General features: G+C 48.9%; 2 protein-coding genes across 7 annotated transcripts in view; one reads left to right on the top strand and one right to left on the bottom strand.

Moving 5' to 3' along the window:
- Nucleotides 1-361: 361 nt before the first annotated feature.
- On the bottom strand, nt 362-11,826 carry LOC119868547 (synaptonemal complex protein 3-like). 4 transcript variants are annotated; one of them, XM_038589518.1, is made up of 9 exons: nt 11,502-11,826; nt 9,547-9,732; nt 8,741-8,810; nt 8,550-8,584; nt 6,545-6,659; nt 5,618-5,717; nt 3,997-4,095; nt 959-1,063; nt 362-831 (listed from the first exon to the last, which is right to left on the bottom strand). In XM_038589518.1, exons 2-9 carry the CDS (start codon nt 9,671-9,673, stop codon nt 823-825), a joined length of 660 nt encoding a protein of 219 aa, XP_038445446.1. In that variant the 5' UTR covers nt 9,674-9,732; nt 11,502-11,826; the 3' UTR covers nt 362-822. The 4 variants fall into 4 exon arrangements, with proteins under 4 accessions (XP_038445446.1, XP_038445443.1, XP_038445445.1 ...); XM_038589515.1 differs by lacking the exon at nt 11,502-11,826 and adding an exon at nt 10,975-11,446; XM_038589517.1 differs by lacking the exon at nt 11,502-11,826 and adding an exon at nt 10,975-11,446 and having other exon boundaries at nt 362-828.
- Nucleotides 11,112-14,505, top strand: part of LOC119879041 (PWWP domain-containing DNA repair factor 3B-like) — an 18,152-nt gene continuing 14,758 nt past the window's right edge. The window contains exon 1 of one of the 3 annotated variants that reach the window (XM_038589509.1): nt 11,112-11,246. The gene's annotated coding sequence lies outside the window, so the exon portion shown is untranslated. Of the gene's footprint in view, nt 11,247-11,434; nt 11,657-14,505 lie in introns of those variants that run through there. The other 2 variants (XM_038589514.1, XM_038589510.1) reach the window with 2 other exon arrangements.

Genomic DNA, 14,505 nt, shown 5'->3' with positions numbered 1-14,505 from the left:
ATTAAAAGGGAGATGTGAAATGCTTAAGCCCTAAGTAATTAAGTACATGTGCGTGTTTGTGAAATATATTCAATAAATCCTAAGGGCAGGTGTCATTTAATAGTGAACCAACACCAGTTAAATGACATTTTGGTGTGCTTGTGGAAATGACACATTCACAAACCCATGTCTCAGCACTGATATTTATATATGTAGTTCTTTTCTCCCAGCGATTGTAGGCAGTTTAATGGATTTTAAAACACAATCTTATGTTTGCTTGCAATCCTTTTTATAAGGCAGTAGAGTACGTTTTCTTCTGAAACCATATTGGTATTGGAATTGGCTCAGTAAACTAATGAGTAAATATAAGCGGGTGCACGGATAAGACAGATTTTATATTCTTTAATTTTTTTTCCCTTTAGGCAAAACAATGGAGCCTTCTTTCTGTACTTGTGGTTTGAGCCTTTTGGGGATAATACAGATCCACTGAGGGAAAGCCTAAAATTAAATCATCCTTACTGCTAACAGCTAATTGACAGTGTTAAGTACAAAAAGTCTTCATTACTAACAAAGGGTTGAAAGCTGAATACGTATATAATTGTGGAACTGCCACTCCTCACACAGCTTTTTAGGGTCGGGGTTTTAACAGGAAAAGATTCTTGCACTTAGCAAGCAAGCTATGATAAACAAGACGTACCAATTTCAACTACAATCTTTAAACTACTACAGTGTGGTTCAGTGCAGCTAATGTCATACTTAATAAAACGTAGCTTCCCGTTCTTTCGTTCTTCAAAGTCATCAGAACAACAGGGAATGAAGAGACTTCCGAACCATTGCCAGCTCTTACTGCTGCTGTTTCAAGGAAGGAAATACGGGACATTCGCCTGTTATTCGGGTAGCTGGCATACATTTTGGCAAAACAAATACCCCAATGCTCACATGCCTCCTTAGGTCTTAATATTAAATGTATACTACTTACAGCTTCCCTCATAATTTTGTTTTGAAACTTGACGATTTCTTCTCTGACTTCACTTTGTTCATCAGTAAGAAGATGTTCATGGTCCTTGTCCAAGGCCTGCGAACTCTAAAACAAGAAGCCTAGTTCAGGTATAAAGCACCGCTTTTCATCTCATGCTGCAAACGTGTACAATCAAATTTCAGGGGGCACCTGGGTGGCTTAGTGGGTTAAGAGTCTGCCTTCAACTCAGGTCATGATTTCAGGGTCCTGGGATCGAGCCCCGCGTCAGGCTCTCTGCTCAGCTGGGAGTCTCCTTCTCCCTCCCCCTCTCCTTCTCCCCCTGCGTGTGCCCTCTCTCAAAAGAATACATAAGATATTTTTAAAAAATTAAGTTAGATTTCAAAGGTAACAACCCTTAATATGCAAGGGATGCTCATTAATTTTTCCAAACAAACACTGTACCTGATACATGGAGATCGTAATACCCACTTAAGAAATTTTTAAAATGTTGTGTTTGAGTCAAATATTATTATTATAGAGGCATGACAGTAATACACTTGGCTCCAAACAATGCATTAATAGACAGTTAAGGTCAAGGTGGAGGAAAAACAGATAAAGACTGACCGCCCCACAGAATGAAAATCCATAATTTTAAAACACTCTATAAACACCACGGAACCCTGCAATTATAATGACTGATAATCAGTATAACATATTCCATTGGAGGGAATGAAATGATCTGTAACACGGCCTCTTAAGTCATGAAAAGCAAACATGGTCTAATCCTTACTGTTCACCTAACGAGTCGCGATCTCGTGCATCCTACAGAAAAGGTGCCGTTAGGTGCCGTGAATTTGAAAAGGGATGCATGATCTCTTCCTCCCTTATTCTAGGGAGATAAAAACAGGTAAATTAAAAGCCACACAAATCCTTTGTAATGATTAAGGAAACACCACTTGCCATGACTGTGTGCTGGAAGGTAAGACTGACTCTGCGTTAGTTGGTGAAAGAATAGGACTTCAGTAGGTAAAGGGATGAAGGAACTGAAAGTATTCCAGAAACAAGGAAGTAAAGGTGAGTTAGTTCAGAGAGAGCTGGAAGGGTGGAAGGAAAGGAGGAATGTCCACTTAAAACCACAAAGGGGGGCAGCCCCGGTGGTGCAGCAAAACCTGCAGCCCAGGGCATGATCCTGGAGAGCCTGGATCGAGTCCCGCATCAGGCTCTCTGCGTGGAGCCTGCTTCTCCCTCTGCCTGTGTCTCTGCCTCTCTCTCCCTCTCTCTCTCTCTCTCTCTCTGTGTCTCTATGAATAAATAAATAAAATCTTTTTTTAAAAAGGGGAGTTCTGTTACTGGGCAGGGGCAGATGCTGAATACCTGAGGGTTTAACATGGGAACCTAATGACAGGTTTTCAGGAGGGAAGATCATATTGCAGAACCTTAAGAATGGACTGGGGAAGAGAGCACTCAGGTAAGCATTTAATTGGAGGAGCAAGGAATGGTGAGATCCCGAACTAGGGCAGTAGCAGTGGGAATTCAAAGAAAGATACAGTTGCAGAAAGGTTGGAAAGAAAGTCACAGATGCAGAGGTAAAGGGCCGACGCGGGCACAAACACACACACACACACACACACACACACACACACTCTCGTGTGCGCGCGCGCACACACACACACAGCGCCCATAGACACAACAAGAAAAAAAAGAAGGGGAATGTGCAGGATTCCATCACTTCCTAAAGAAGTATATCTCTGCCTGAAGAAGAGGTATGTGTCACTGAGGACAATCTGCTGATGTGCAAATATCACACCAGATCATTCTCAATTCACAAACGGTTAGTTTTCCTCTGGCCTTTCATTATGATATACATTCTCTTAGACCTTTCCTTATGATATTTTTAAACTTTTTAAAAATTTTGTTTATTTATTCATGAGAGACAGAGAGAGAGAGAGAGAGAGAGAGAGAGAGAGAGAGGCACAGACACAGGCAAAGGGAGAAGCAGGCTCCATGCAGGGAGCCCAACGCGGGACTTGATCCTGGGACTCCAAGAACACGCCCCGCGCCAAAGGCAGGCTCTAAACCGCTGAGCCACCCAGGGATCCCTTAAGTCTGTGTATAAAGTCACTATTCCTCTAGTATTCCAAAAGCAAATGTGCCACAAAATACTCATGTAACACATTTGAATATAAAAATCAGGATCCATCAATTACAACTGCTTACTCGTATTTAACAGAAACCATCAATACAAGGAAAAGACACGTAGAAGTGATTCATAGAATTCCTAGTTTTCACTATATGTTTATTGCTGATCTCAAAACTGATGATCGAACCAAAAAATCATGCTCGAAGTGTTAATAGAGTACCAGTATTCTTCACAATACGTGTATTTCTAGGTAAAATTCCCACGTTGCCATTCCCTGTTTTAAACGACTCCCATCTGGTACACTTAGGATATTTTTTTTTTAGTATTTCTGTATTTTTTTCCTTTTTACAGTCAAGATCTTTAAATCTTCAACATTGTGGAAAAAAAGTTCAAGATCTCAATTTCACACATAATCAAATTTACAAAAATAAGAGTTAAATGTGTGTTGTAATAATGTGAAATGAAAGTAAAAAAAATAAACAACTCCCATAAAAGTATTAATTAATACTAAAAATAAAAAAATGCATTTCCCAATTAGGCTGAATCCAAAACAGTGAGGTCATACTGGACATTGGTTGACAATTTTGATGTACAACCTAAATGGTTTTCCACCCACAGATTCAGAAAGAAACTATCTTCTACTTTTATATACTTATTACGTAGTTTTTCAAGATTTGCTCATTTATTTGAGACACACACAGCGCACGTGCAAGTGGGCAGAAGGGCAGAGGGAGAGAATCTTCAAGCAGACTCCGTCCTGAGAAGGGAGGCCCAGCGGGGCTCCATCCCACAACCCATGGGATCAGGACCCACAACCTGAGCCAAAACCAGGAGTTGGTCGTTCAAGCGACTGAGCCACCCAGGCACCTCTATGTCTTGTGTTTTCTAAGAGCGTATTGTGCTGCCAAATACAACAGACCTTTAAGAATTCTTTGTATACGTTTCTTAATTTTTCCAGCCTCTGGTTCTGAACAATTCTAGCTTGTTGCAGAATCTTTTGTTGCTCCTGAAACATATGCTAGGAACATAAAAGAAAAAGGTGACAAAATGTGGGTCACGTTTATTATTCAGAGAACATAATTACCCATCAGGTTAAAAAGGAAGATTCCTTAAATCGATACCTGTCAGCATTTCCTGTTTTAACAACTTTTGCGACCAAGTTTAGATCATTGTGTTCACCACGCATATACAGAAACAATACACGATGACCCTACCTAGTACCATTAAGTAGGAAATTGTCTTCCTCACCGATATTGAAGACATGTATTAATTCTGGACTTCAAAGTCCAAAAACGGCCCTTCTAATAATCTGTTTACCACAAGTAGGCAAAGACTCTATACAATTATCCTTCCTAACAGTAGTCACAGAGGAGCGATTCTTTCTTAACAACGTTCAAAACATGTGTTAATTCTTTGTCATTTCAGGACACGTACAGACGATCCTAGCCTCTCTGTTCCTTGACCTGCTCTCCAACAATAATTCTGTCCTCTTCCCTACTTTAGTCACTTACGTAGTCAGACCCGGGATTCCCAATAACTGCAACGTCTACATAAGATTACTTAGAGCAAAGACTTGCATATCAGCTCCGTGTCAGGTACTGTTTGGAACCATTTCAAATAGACTTATTACATACGATCTCATTCAACCCTCAAAACAACTCTACGAGGCAGATGCTCTTACCATGTCTCCTCCTTTCATAGGTGAGGAACCTGAGTGAGATACAATTTGTCCCTGAAGCCACAGCTTGTACTGGTCAACCAGGATTGGATTAAAAAAACAAAAAAAAAAACCAAAAAAGTTTCTGGGGCCCAGGCTCCTGACCACTGTGCTATGCTGTTTCTCCACCCCACTCCGCCCCCCACAACATTCCAGCTTTACCTCCCTGTTTGTTGTTCTCTCCCTTTCTTACTACGGTTCAGTACTCTTTCAGAATTGATATCTCAATGATCCAAGGAGTCTTCCTTGTCCCCAGTCCCCATTCTCCTAGTCTCTCTTTTCCTCCTTCTTGGCTTAAATTCCATGGTCAATTATCATACCTCTGCACTTGCACGTGTACCTTGCCCCCTTTCCACTCTGTCAATCTGTGTGGCCGAACCCCAACCCTGGAAGATCCAGCTCTCTGGCCGTTCTGCCACAACTGTGCAGCGTGGTCTCACTTTAAATTCATGATCACTATGGCAGTAACCAAATCAAACCCATAATGCTGCTTGGCAATGATATTCCCCTAGTGCATTCGCTGGCCCGCTCTCAGGAAACAATTCCTGGACTTCCTCTCTGCCGCCCAAAGGCAGCGCCTCCTCCACCACTCTAACTCTTAACTGGTGACCTTCCTGCATCACTAAATAGAAGCCATCCAAATAGAATGTTCGGCCTCCCACCACTACCCATCTGGGCTATCTTCTATCCACCCTTACCCATCTGGGCTCACGGACTCTACATTCTCTCCTATGTTTTTGCATGACCTCTTGCTACTTGAGACTTTGATACAGTAAAGAAATCAATAAAATAGATCAATTTTAAAGCCAAGGCTGATACCAACAGCTAGTTCTGCTTCCTGTTCCTGGGCTTTCCTCATGTCGGTATCCCACTTCTGAAAGAGAGTCAGAAACTGCTGAGAGTATTTGAAATGAAGATTCTGCCTGTAAAACATGATAACGAGCACCGTCACACTCCACAAAGAGATGAGAAAATTAACCATATTTTGCAGGAATACTGTAACAGCACAGTATAGTCTCACGGGAAACAGAAAGGGCACACAAATGACTATTACCAACAGTATTGTTCCTAAGCGACCAATATAGAAGCCTTCTCACATGCCTTGCCTCTTAAATACTAGCGAGGATATACCATAAAATCAATTTTCCAGAAAGACTCATTTTATCTAAAAGCAGCTTACTTTTCATTTCTTCTTCCTGAAGAACCTCTACGTTCGGATGCAGTAAGTAGATGCAATGAGGATGTTTTATCGAAGATTCCCGAACAGGAATATTTCACTTAAACAGTTCCCCTCTTTGGCACAATGATTTTTAAGAAAGAACAGTGAACGCAACTTAGCTACAATGTGCAAATTCTTTATGATATAAAGTTAACCTTTTCTACAGTGAAGGAATACAGTTAACTTTCACTGGGATAACACTGTCAGATGTTTACCCAAGGTTCGGCTAGTGTAGGTCCAGAATGACTATGAATTAAAAGAAAACTATATAGGAAGAAAACTCCTACAGGAAGAGAACTCAATTGTTCTTTGAAAGGGAGGGGAGAGGTCTTCTTTACTGGCTTCTAGGAATTACACCTCAATGCTGATAAGGAGTGAGGTTAAGAGAATTTATCCACGAAGAAAAGAATCAAGCAAAATCTCTTTTTTAATGGAAAATTCAATATAATAGCATTCGCCTTCCGTGATTTGCACCAAGGAATACTAAGATATGATACATGGGTCCTCGTGGCTTAAAAATAACAACCTCACCTTAGTTTTTGTATTTTCCAACCTTGCTCCATTTTCTCGTTAGTGCTTTTCAGAGAAGCTTTTGCATTTGCTTCAAACATTTTTCTTTTTGCCAGAAGAGCCTGTATAATGCCACCTGTGTAGAACATAGATATTCGTTGAAATTTCACGCCGAAAATTATTTGGTTTTCATATATACGATTCAATATAAGTAAATGTTGCCTCAGCAATAAGCAAAGACGCTTCAAATCTATACTGCAGCATCGTAAATGTCCAAACAGTTATGTCGCATACCTGGAACTAATATCATGTTGTGTGCCCATGACGCTCCCCCCCCCAAAAAAAAAGTAAAAAAAAACCTAGAACACAGGCGTTGTTTGAAAAAGCCAGATTTGCTCGCTATTTTCCATAAAGTCTTTGCAGTACTAGTATCCTGATTCTCATTACTCTAACTGCGGGTTCAGAGATAAGGAAAGGGGGATAATAATCAAACGACATTCCATTCTCAAATGCGTATAAAGAATCCCAAAGATAGACTTTAATGTCCTTGTGATAAGACAGGTAAAAAGCAAACTATTCTGAATTTATAAAATATCCTGCAACTCAGGGGACATGTTTAGATGGATTACCATTAGGATGCATTATATAAAACATCACAAGAGCATTTTCTTAAAAACGACCCCAAAAGGAGAAAAATCATCATATCGCACATTAAAGAATCATTTTTCAAGCGATCTAGTGAGTGATGCTTTTAACTGTGCTTTACTAAAAGAGAGCAAGGCTGTGACTGTAAAAACTCTAACTGGAATAAATGAGTTCAGAAACACTTTTAAAATATTTTCACGGGGTAGCCCTGGTGGCTCAGTGGTTTAGTGCCGCCTTCAGACCAGGGCCTGATCCTGGAGACCCGGGATCGAGTCCCATGTCGGGCTCCCTGCATGGAACCTGCTTCTCCCTCTGCCTGTGTCTCTGCCTCTCTCTCTCTCTCTCTCTCTCTCACCCCTCTCTCTGTGTCTATCATGAATAAATAAATAAAATCTTTAAAAATAATAATAATAAAAAATAAATAAAATATTTTCACGGAGCTTTTTCCATAGCACTTTTATCCATAAGTGCTGCATTTCACCGAATCTTAATACTTCAAATAAAGCTTTGCAAATCGCATGATTTGACTTTTTGGATCTACAGTCGATAGTTACTTTTCAGCAGTCATGAAGGATCTGCAGTCTGATAAAACTATTTTACACACCCGGAATCCCTCTACAGTAAGAAGTTTATTAGACAGCTCACAAAGCCAGCCCTTTGTCGCCACCAAATAGAGCAAAGCTGTCAAAACATACTTGCTTGTAAGGGCGATCCTTATCGAAGAGCCACAGATTGACTTGGGACTCTTTGCTAAGTGTCCCGTCCTGTAGTGCAGATGGTGTGACTGACCTCTGACCAAACAACAAAAAGCTTAGGAGTCTGGATATGACATTTCTCTGCAGCTACGGGAGTTCTCTAGTTTGCAGCTATACGGTTTATTAATGAGAAATGACGACAAAGAGGGTGCTTTTTTGTTTGTTCTTTTGGTTGGTTTTGTTTGATTGATTGATTTTGGCAGGATTCAGTGTGTGCTGCTACTCCAAAGAACAGAGCACTGGAAAGTAATGAAAAGTAACTAAATTAAGAAAAATTAAATTTGACATAAAAACCTGATATGCCACCTAATCTGTGCACACCAAAGGAGGTACGAAGTTTGCTCCGTCCACTCGCTCGCAGAGTACGTTGACGTACCCGTGCATAAAATAACGGCGTCACTCTTACCTCCTCTTGGTGAGTACCATTTTTACCCTTCCAGATCAACAATGGAAAAGGTCAGCACAGAAAGTGGCAAAGTTGAATCACACTAAATACTTGTGTAATATCCTACATATGAGAACAAGGCATGAAAATCAGTCTTGCAGGCCACTCATTAAGATTTCCACCTGTAAAAGCTGTAGGATCTAAAACTTTCCTCTTCCCTGCGGATATCACTTATGCATACCTCCAAGTCCTTGCAGCATCTCCTGTATTTCGTTTCTGTGAAGAAGTTACAGCAAACATTACCGAGGAGACGTAAACCCAGGTCGTATTTGTTTTGGAAGAAATGTCTCATTCTAGGATTTTACAGAGAACAACGGGCAGGCAAGCCGAGTTGACTTGATGTGGCAAGGGAAAATACTGTAAACACGTTACCCCACGTCTTCCTCACGCGGTCCGGGAGAAGACCTCTTTCGCCCATGTTTATCGGCTACTGGATTGTTTCCTGCGTTGAAATAAAAGTGGAGAACATTTTTTTTAATAACACATTTATTTTTTATTGGTGTTCAATTTGCCAACATACAGAACAACACCCAGTGCTCATCCCGTCAAGTGCCCCCCTCAGTGCCCGCCGCGCAGTCACCCCCAACCCCCGCCCTCCTCCCCTTCCAACACCCCTAGTTCGTTTCCCATAGCTAGGAGTCAGAAAGCATTCTTGAGGGAAGGGTGGCCTTTCGATCAGTTTTCGAGGGGGCAATACCGTCACCCGCGCGGGCTGCGGGGCCTCTGGCAAACCAACAGCCTTTCAAGGCAGAGCTAGGAAAGGCTGCGTGTCTGTCTGTGCAAGGGCAGAGGAAAGGAGATCGGGGCCCAGGACCACGCGGCGGCGAAGGTGTTCCGGGCCTTTGGCGCGCTTAAACGGCAGAGAACAGCACCCGGCACGTGGGAGGTATTTGGGAAAGAGGGCCTGCAGGGCGCGGGGTGGGGTCGGGGTGGGGTGGCGGCGCGGCAGAAGAGCTGCGTGCGATCTCCGCCTCTGGAACCCTGGTTTGGGACAGGAGGATCCAGCGGGCAGCCTGCGGCAGGTGAAACTGCGCTGGCGCGCACACACACGTGCGGGGGCGCGCACGCTGGAGGACTGTACTGTTGACCTCGCGGAGGACTCGGAGGCAGAGACCTGCCCCGCGTGCGGTCATCTCCGAGCGAGCGCTGTGTCCGCAAAGGTGTGGGGCAGACGGTACCTTCCGCAGCAGCAGCCTCTGGCCCACTCAGCTCTCTGCTGCCTCCTCCGCCCGAATCACAGGCTGCCATTCTCTGAGGCTCCGCAGGGGCTTTCCTCCCCAGGCGCTTCCTGCCAGCCGGAGGCATCCGCAGAGGTGTCTGTCCTCCCTCCGAGGTGTCTGTGTGTCCTCCGAGTTGTCCCGCACCTTGTGAGCCCGAGCACGCGACCGAGAAATGGGGACACGGTCAGCGAGCGTCGGCAGGCAGGGGGCCTCTGCACAGACCGGGCTGCGCGTGTCCTCGTGTGTCTGGCCGGGCCAGGAGGGAGCAAGGAGGATGCGGCCGGCGCAGCCCTGCCCCCCACCGTCCCCCGCCCCCCCCCCCCCGCCCCGGGGACGGCGACCCGGGGCACGTCAGCTGCCCCGGGCCATCTGCGTGCCGCGCCCTTCCGCCGCACTCTTGCGCCTACGTTGGGACAGAGGCCGGCCCGGCCCCCGAGGTCCCTCCCCGCAGGGCTGTGCTGGCCTGGAGACCCGACCGTGGCCGGGACGAAACCCCCCCGCGTCCCCTGGGGATGCGCGGGGAATAAGCCGTTCTGCACCCGTCGGCAGACAGTCAGGTGGAGGGGGCTCCTCGACGGGCCACCTGGACCCCCAGGACGAGCCGTGGCCCCGCCCCCGGGGGCCAAGATGTCGGGCCCGGGCGGTGGTGTGGCCGGAGGGCCAGGCGCAGAGGGCCCCTCCTCACCAGGTGTCACCCTCCCGGGCCATGAGGGCCCTCGCTCCCGCTCCCCGCCCTGCCAGCTCTGCGCTCAGGGGCCTGGTCGTATCCCGTCGGAGCCCCGGAGGACCCCGTGGGGACGTCACCTCAGAGGTCAGCCCCGCCGCCCCCGTGGCCGCCCCACGCCCTGGTCCCGGACGTTCCAGGATACCCCCCCCCCCCCGCCCGCCACGGCCACCCAGTGCCACCGGGTCCGCCTGCCTGCCTGGCTGGGCCCCCCAGGGGGTCGCTATGCCCGGCCCCCGGCCCGGCCCCCGTTTGTCTTGACCCTTCCTCTGTCCTATGCCCCTTCCTGTGCCTATGCCCCAGCGCTAGCCCCAACCCCTCTGTCTTGCCCCTCGGTCCTGCGAGCCTCCGTCCCTATGGCCCACCCCCGCCCCGCCCCACCCCCTGTCTCTGTCGGTCCTCCCTGCGTCCCTCCGTCCCTCCGCCCCACCCCACCCCACCCCCACCGCCACTCGCACCCCCACCCCGACCCACCGCGTCTCTCGACGCCCTCCTCCCTCCGTCCCTCCGCCCCACCCCCACCCCCATCGCCTCTGTCTTGTCCCTCCCTCCGCCCCAGCCATCGCCATCGCCATCGCCATCGCCATCGCCATCGCCATCGCCATCGCCATCGCCATCCGCATCCCCATCCCCCGCCCCTCTCAGGCCTCCGCGCACACAACGACCTCCACAGCAGGTCCTCCGCGGCGACGACCAGGCTCCTCTGAGGGCCTCGCGACTGACTGAGAGGAGCCAGTCAGCCTCGCCTGCGCGGGAGCGTCGCTGAGCTGAGGGGCTGGCCCAGTGCGCATGCGGGAGGCGGGACCTCGCCAGAGACACGCCCCTCGGGCCCCCTGCCCTCCGGGCGCCGGTGCCTGCCGGCCCTGAGGATCGAGGGTCGAGGGTCGAGGGTCGAGGTTCGAGGGTCGAGATTCGAGGGTCGAGGGAGGTCGAGGTACGGGGCTCACGTGGCGAGGGCCGAGGGTCTTGGGTCAGGACCCAGGGTGGAGCGTCGAGGGCCGCGGGCCGAGGGTCGGTCGAGTGCTGAGGGCCGAGGGCTGAGGGCTGAGGGCCGAGGGTTGAGCCCCGGGGCCCAGGCTGCGCGTTTCCGGCTCTGCAGCCCGAGGACGTTACTTTCATCTTCCTGGGAAATCACTAAAGGGTACTGGGTTGTGGAGCAGGTGGCCGCTCAGGCCTCCACCTTGCTGACCTGAGGCGGAAGGCTTTTCGCAGGTCCTCGTCGGGCTCCTGGCGGGGCCCTTTCCACCCAGCGCTTCCGCTTCCCGGAGGAATAGCCGTCTCCCCGAGGGTCCTGAGCAAACGACCCCCTCCGTTGTCTCGGCTCCGCTCTTGGGTTGGCGGTTGGTAGGTTGCCTTTGGTGCTGTTTCACAGACCCCTGCGCGTGTCCTTCACTGTGCTGGCCTCCCGCTGGGTTGCCCGGGTAGGAGGACTGAACTCCTGTCAGCGTCCTGCCTGACGTTGGCGGTTGCGCCACGTCCCTTTCCACCCAGCATTGTGTCCTAACAGGGTCTGTGCTATCCCGTGGAGCCCCGGGAATAGGCCTGGAAGCGGCCCCCTTCCCCCTCCCCCTGGGAGCACACGCCCCCCCCCCCCCCCCCCCCCCCCCCCCCCCCCGGGAACCGCTCGGTGGAAGCGGCCCCCTTCCCCCTCCCCCTGGGAGCACACGCCCCCGCCCCCGGGGAACCGCTCCTCAATGCCTTCGCCCCATTGCTCCTCCGTCCACGTGCCCTTATTTCCACTGCAGCGCCCTGGACGGCAGCGATGCTACGAAGAATCTCACGTCTGCCGAACGTGTGCGATTACGCTCTGTGGTGTTTAAATGAGCCCAAGAGAAACACATAAAAATAAATGCGCCCAAGGCTTCAGAGGACTTGATGACCTGTTCACAGTCCTACCAGCAGTGCACAGTGGTTCCCCTTTCTCCACATCATGCCAGCTCCTGTAATTCCCAGTTGTTTGGTTTTGGCTTTCGTTTGGTTGTTGCCTCGTGTTTCTCTGTTTGAAAACAGGCATCCTACAGGGTGTGAAGTGCTTGCTGCTTGCGGTTCTGACTTTTCATTCCACTGGCGATTACTCACGCAGACCACCTTTTCAAGTGCCTACGGGGACGGGGCCACGGGTGTCCTTTCTCTAGACATATGCCCATTCAGGTCCTTTGCCAATTTTTAATAAGGTTTCTGTCTTTTTGGGGTGCGCGTTGGTTTTCTTTCTTTCTGTTTTTTTTTTTTTTTTCTTTGCACCGCGGGTGAGTTGTAGGACCTCTTTAACGGTTCAGGATTTTATTCTCTTACCGGGTCGGTCATTTGCAATGATCTTCATCCATTCCTCGGGTTGCCTGCGTGGCCTGTTGATAATGTCCTTTGATGCGCAAGGCGTCTATAAACTGTGACGTTTCCGATTTACCCAGGTGCTTCCTGGCCTCCCGGGCCTTTTAGGATGAAAGCTGCCTGTACTCCGAGGTCATAAATGTTTCTTCAAAATTGACTTAAGGGCTTATTTTGTATCTTTTAGTCTCTGCTCACGTGAAATTGGTTTTTGTGCTTGCTGTCCGGTCGTGATCTAATTGCTTCTGTCCCCCCATGGAAAAGAAAAAAAAAAAAAAAAAAAGTCACCGTACCGTCCCCATTTTTCTGAAGGGTGCACGCTTTCGCCACTATCAGCTGTGCCCGGTCACACATCAAGGTTCGCTATGTCCCCGATTCTGGTTCTCTGTCCCGTCCCACCGCTCCTTTCGTTTATCCTGTGCCAAAAGCCACAGCCTGTGGCACAATGAAGATTCCTAAGTCGGGGCCGCCCGGGCGGCTCAGCGGTTTAGCGCCACCTCGGCCCCGGGCGTCATCCTGGAGACCCCGGATGGAGTCCCACGTAGGGCTCCCTGCCTGGAGCCTGCTTCTCCAACTCCGCCTCTGTCTCTGCCTCGCTTTCTCTCTGCGTCTCTCAGGAAGAAATAAATAAACACAAATCTCTAAAGAGTAAAAACAAAGATTCTAGGTCAGGCCCAACTCCGAGTCCTCCGGGATTAAGCTTACACTCTGATGACTCAGATCCTTCCGTGATTCCTGACAGCCTCCACACGAGGGTCGACCCTACATACGAGGACCCTTAGCACCTCGTCTCCTTTGACTCCCCCCTTTATCCTCCCCATCCTGAGCTGCTTGCCACCGCCCGAAGCACACCGTGGCTGTTGCCTGCCACTGGGCCCTCGAACGAGCTCAACCAACTTCTCTGCCGAGACCCTTGGTTGACACTCCTTCCTCTGCCTGTCGCTGTGACTTGTGCCGCCTCGCTCCTCTCCCTGCACTGTAATCCAGTCCTCTGTGTGCTAACGGGACCCTATTCCCGTGCCTCACTTTGACCATGCGGGAAGCCTCTATCATTCTACCAAGCAGATTTGGAACTCACAATTCGTATTGGTCACTGTTTGCCCATGAATACAGACAACACTTCAGCGAGCTATGCTGCCCTGGCCTGAAGGGATACACACCCGTGACTCATTGGATGACCTTAATAACCCTCTGGAAGGTGAATTGGTGCAAGGCCCCTTTATAAGTTAAGAGGACCATGGTCAGAGACTACAGATGCTTACCCAAGTTTGCAGAGCCGCACAGTGGAGGAAGGGCCAGACCTTTGGCGTGTTTGTTTGTTTGTTTTTTTTTTTAATCATGAATTTATTTTTTATTGGTGTTCAGTTTGCCAACATACAGAATAGCACCCAGTGCTCATCCCGTCAAGTGCCCCCCTCAGTGCCCGTCACCATTCACCCCCACCCCCCGCCCTCCTCCCCTTCCACCACCCCTTTGCCCACCCCTGGCCCTCGCCTCTTCACTGTTTTGCGTCCCGTTGCTGCTCTGGGGCTACAGCACGTCTTCAGCTACAAGCCATGGTCTCCAGTAGTGCCTGCCTGTCCCAGTACTGCAGAAAATGGTTTGAAGGCTGTGACTGAGGAGGTGGAAGTCCTTTACAAAGTTCTTGTTTTCCATGTAAATTTCAAAACCTGTCAATCGAGAAAGGTGCTGCCTCTGGCATTTTGGAGTGCACCTAAGCGTTATGAAATGACAAACCCATTGAAGAGTCCACGCAGACCAGACCAGATGACGGGAACAAGGGTCTGTCCTCGGTAGAGCAAGGGCCAGTAGCTCAACCACGGCTTTCGGGTTCCAAATTGTCAGGGACATTCTGGTTCCCTATGGCT

Source organism: Canis lupus, unplaced genomic scaffold (assembly GCF_011100685.1).
Source record: "Canis lupus familiaris isolate Mischka breed German Shepherd unplaced genomic scaffold, alternate assembly UU_Cfam_GSD_1.0 chrUn_S2221H2421, whole genome shotgun sequence".
Classification (NCBI taxonomy): domain Eukaryota; kingdom Metazoa; phylum Chordata; class Mammalia; order Carnivora; family Canidae; genus Canis; species Canis lupus.
This window is presented reverse-complemented; position numbering and strand designations above follow the sequence as displayed.

What these genes read in the sequence shown, in the direction of transcription:
- LOC119868547 (XM_038589515.1), bottom strand. Translation starts at nt 11,431, where the DNA reads ATGAAAGTAACGTCCTCGGGCTGCAGAGCCGGAAACGCGCAGCCTGGG. An exon ending in CCGCGTGAGGAAGACGTGGG is followed by an intron (nt 8,585 to 8,740) that starts GTAACGTGTTTA and finishes ACTTCTTCACAG; the next exon opens with AAACGAAATACAGGAGATGC. An exon ending in AACAGGAAGCAGAACTAGCT is followed by an intron (nt 4,096 to 5,617) that starts GTTGGTATCAGC and finishes TTATGTTCCTAG; the next exon opens with CATATGTTTCAGGAGCAACA.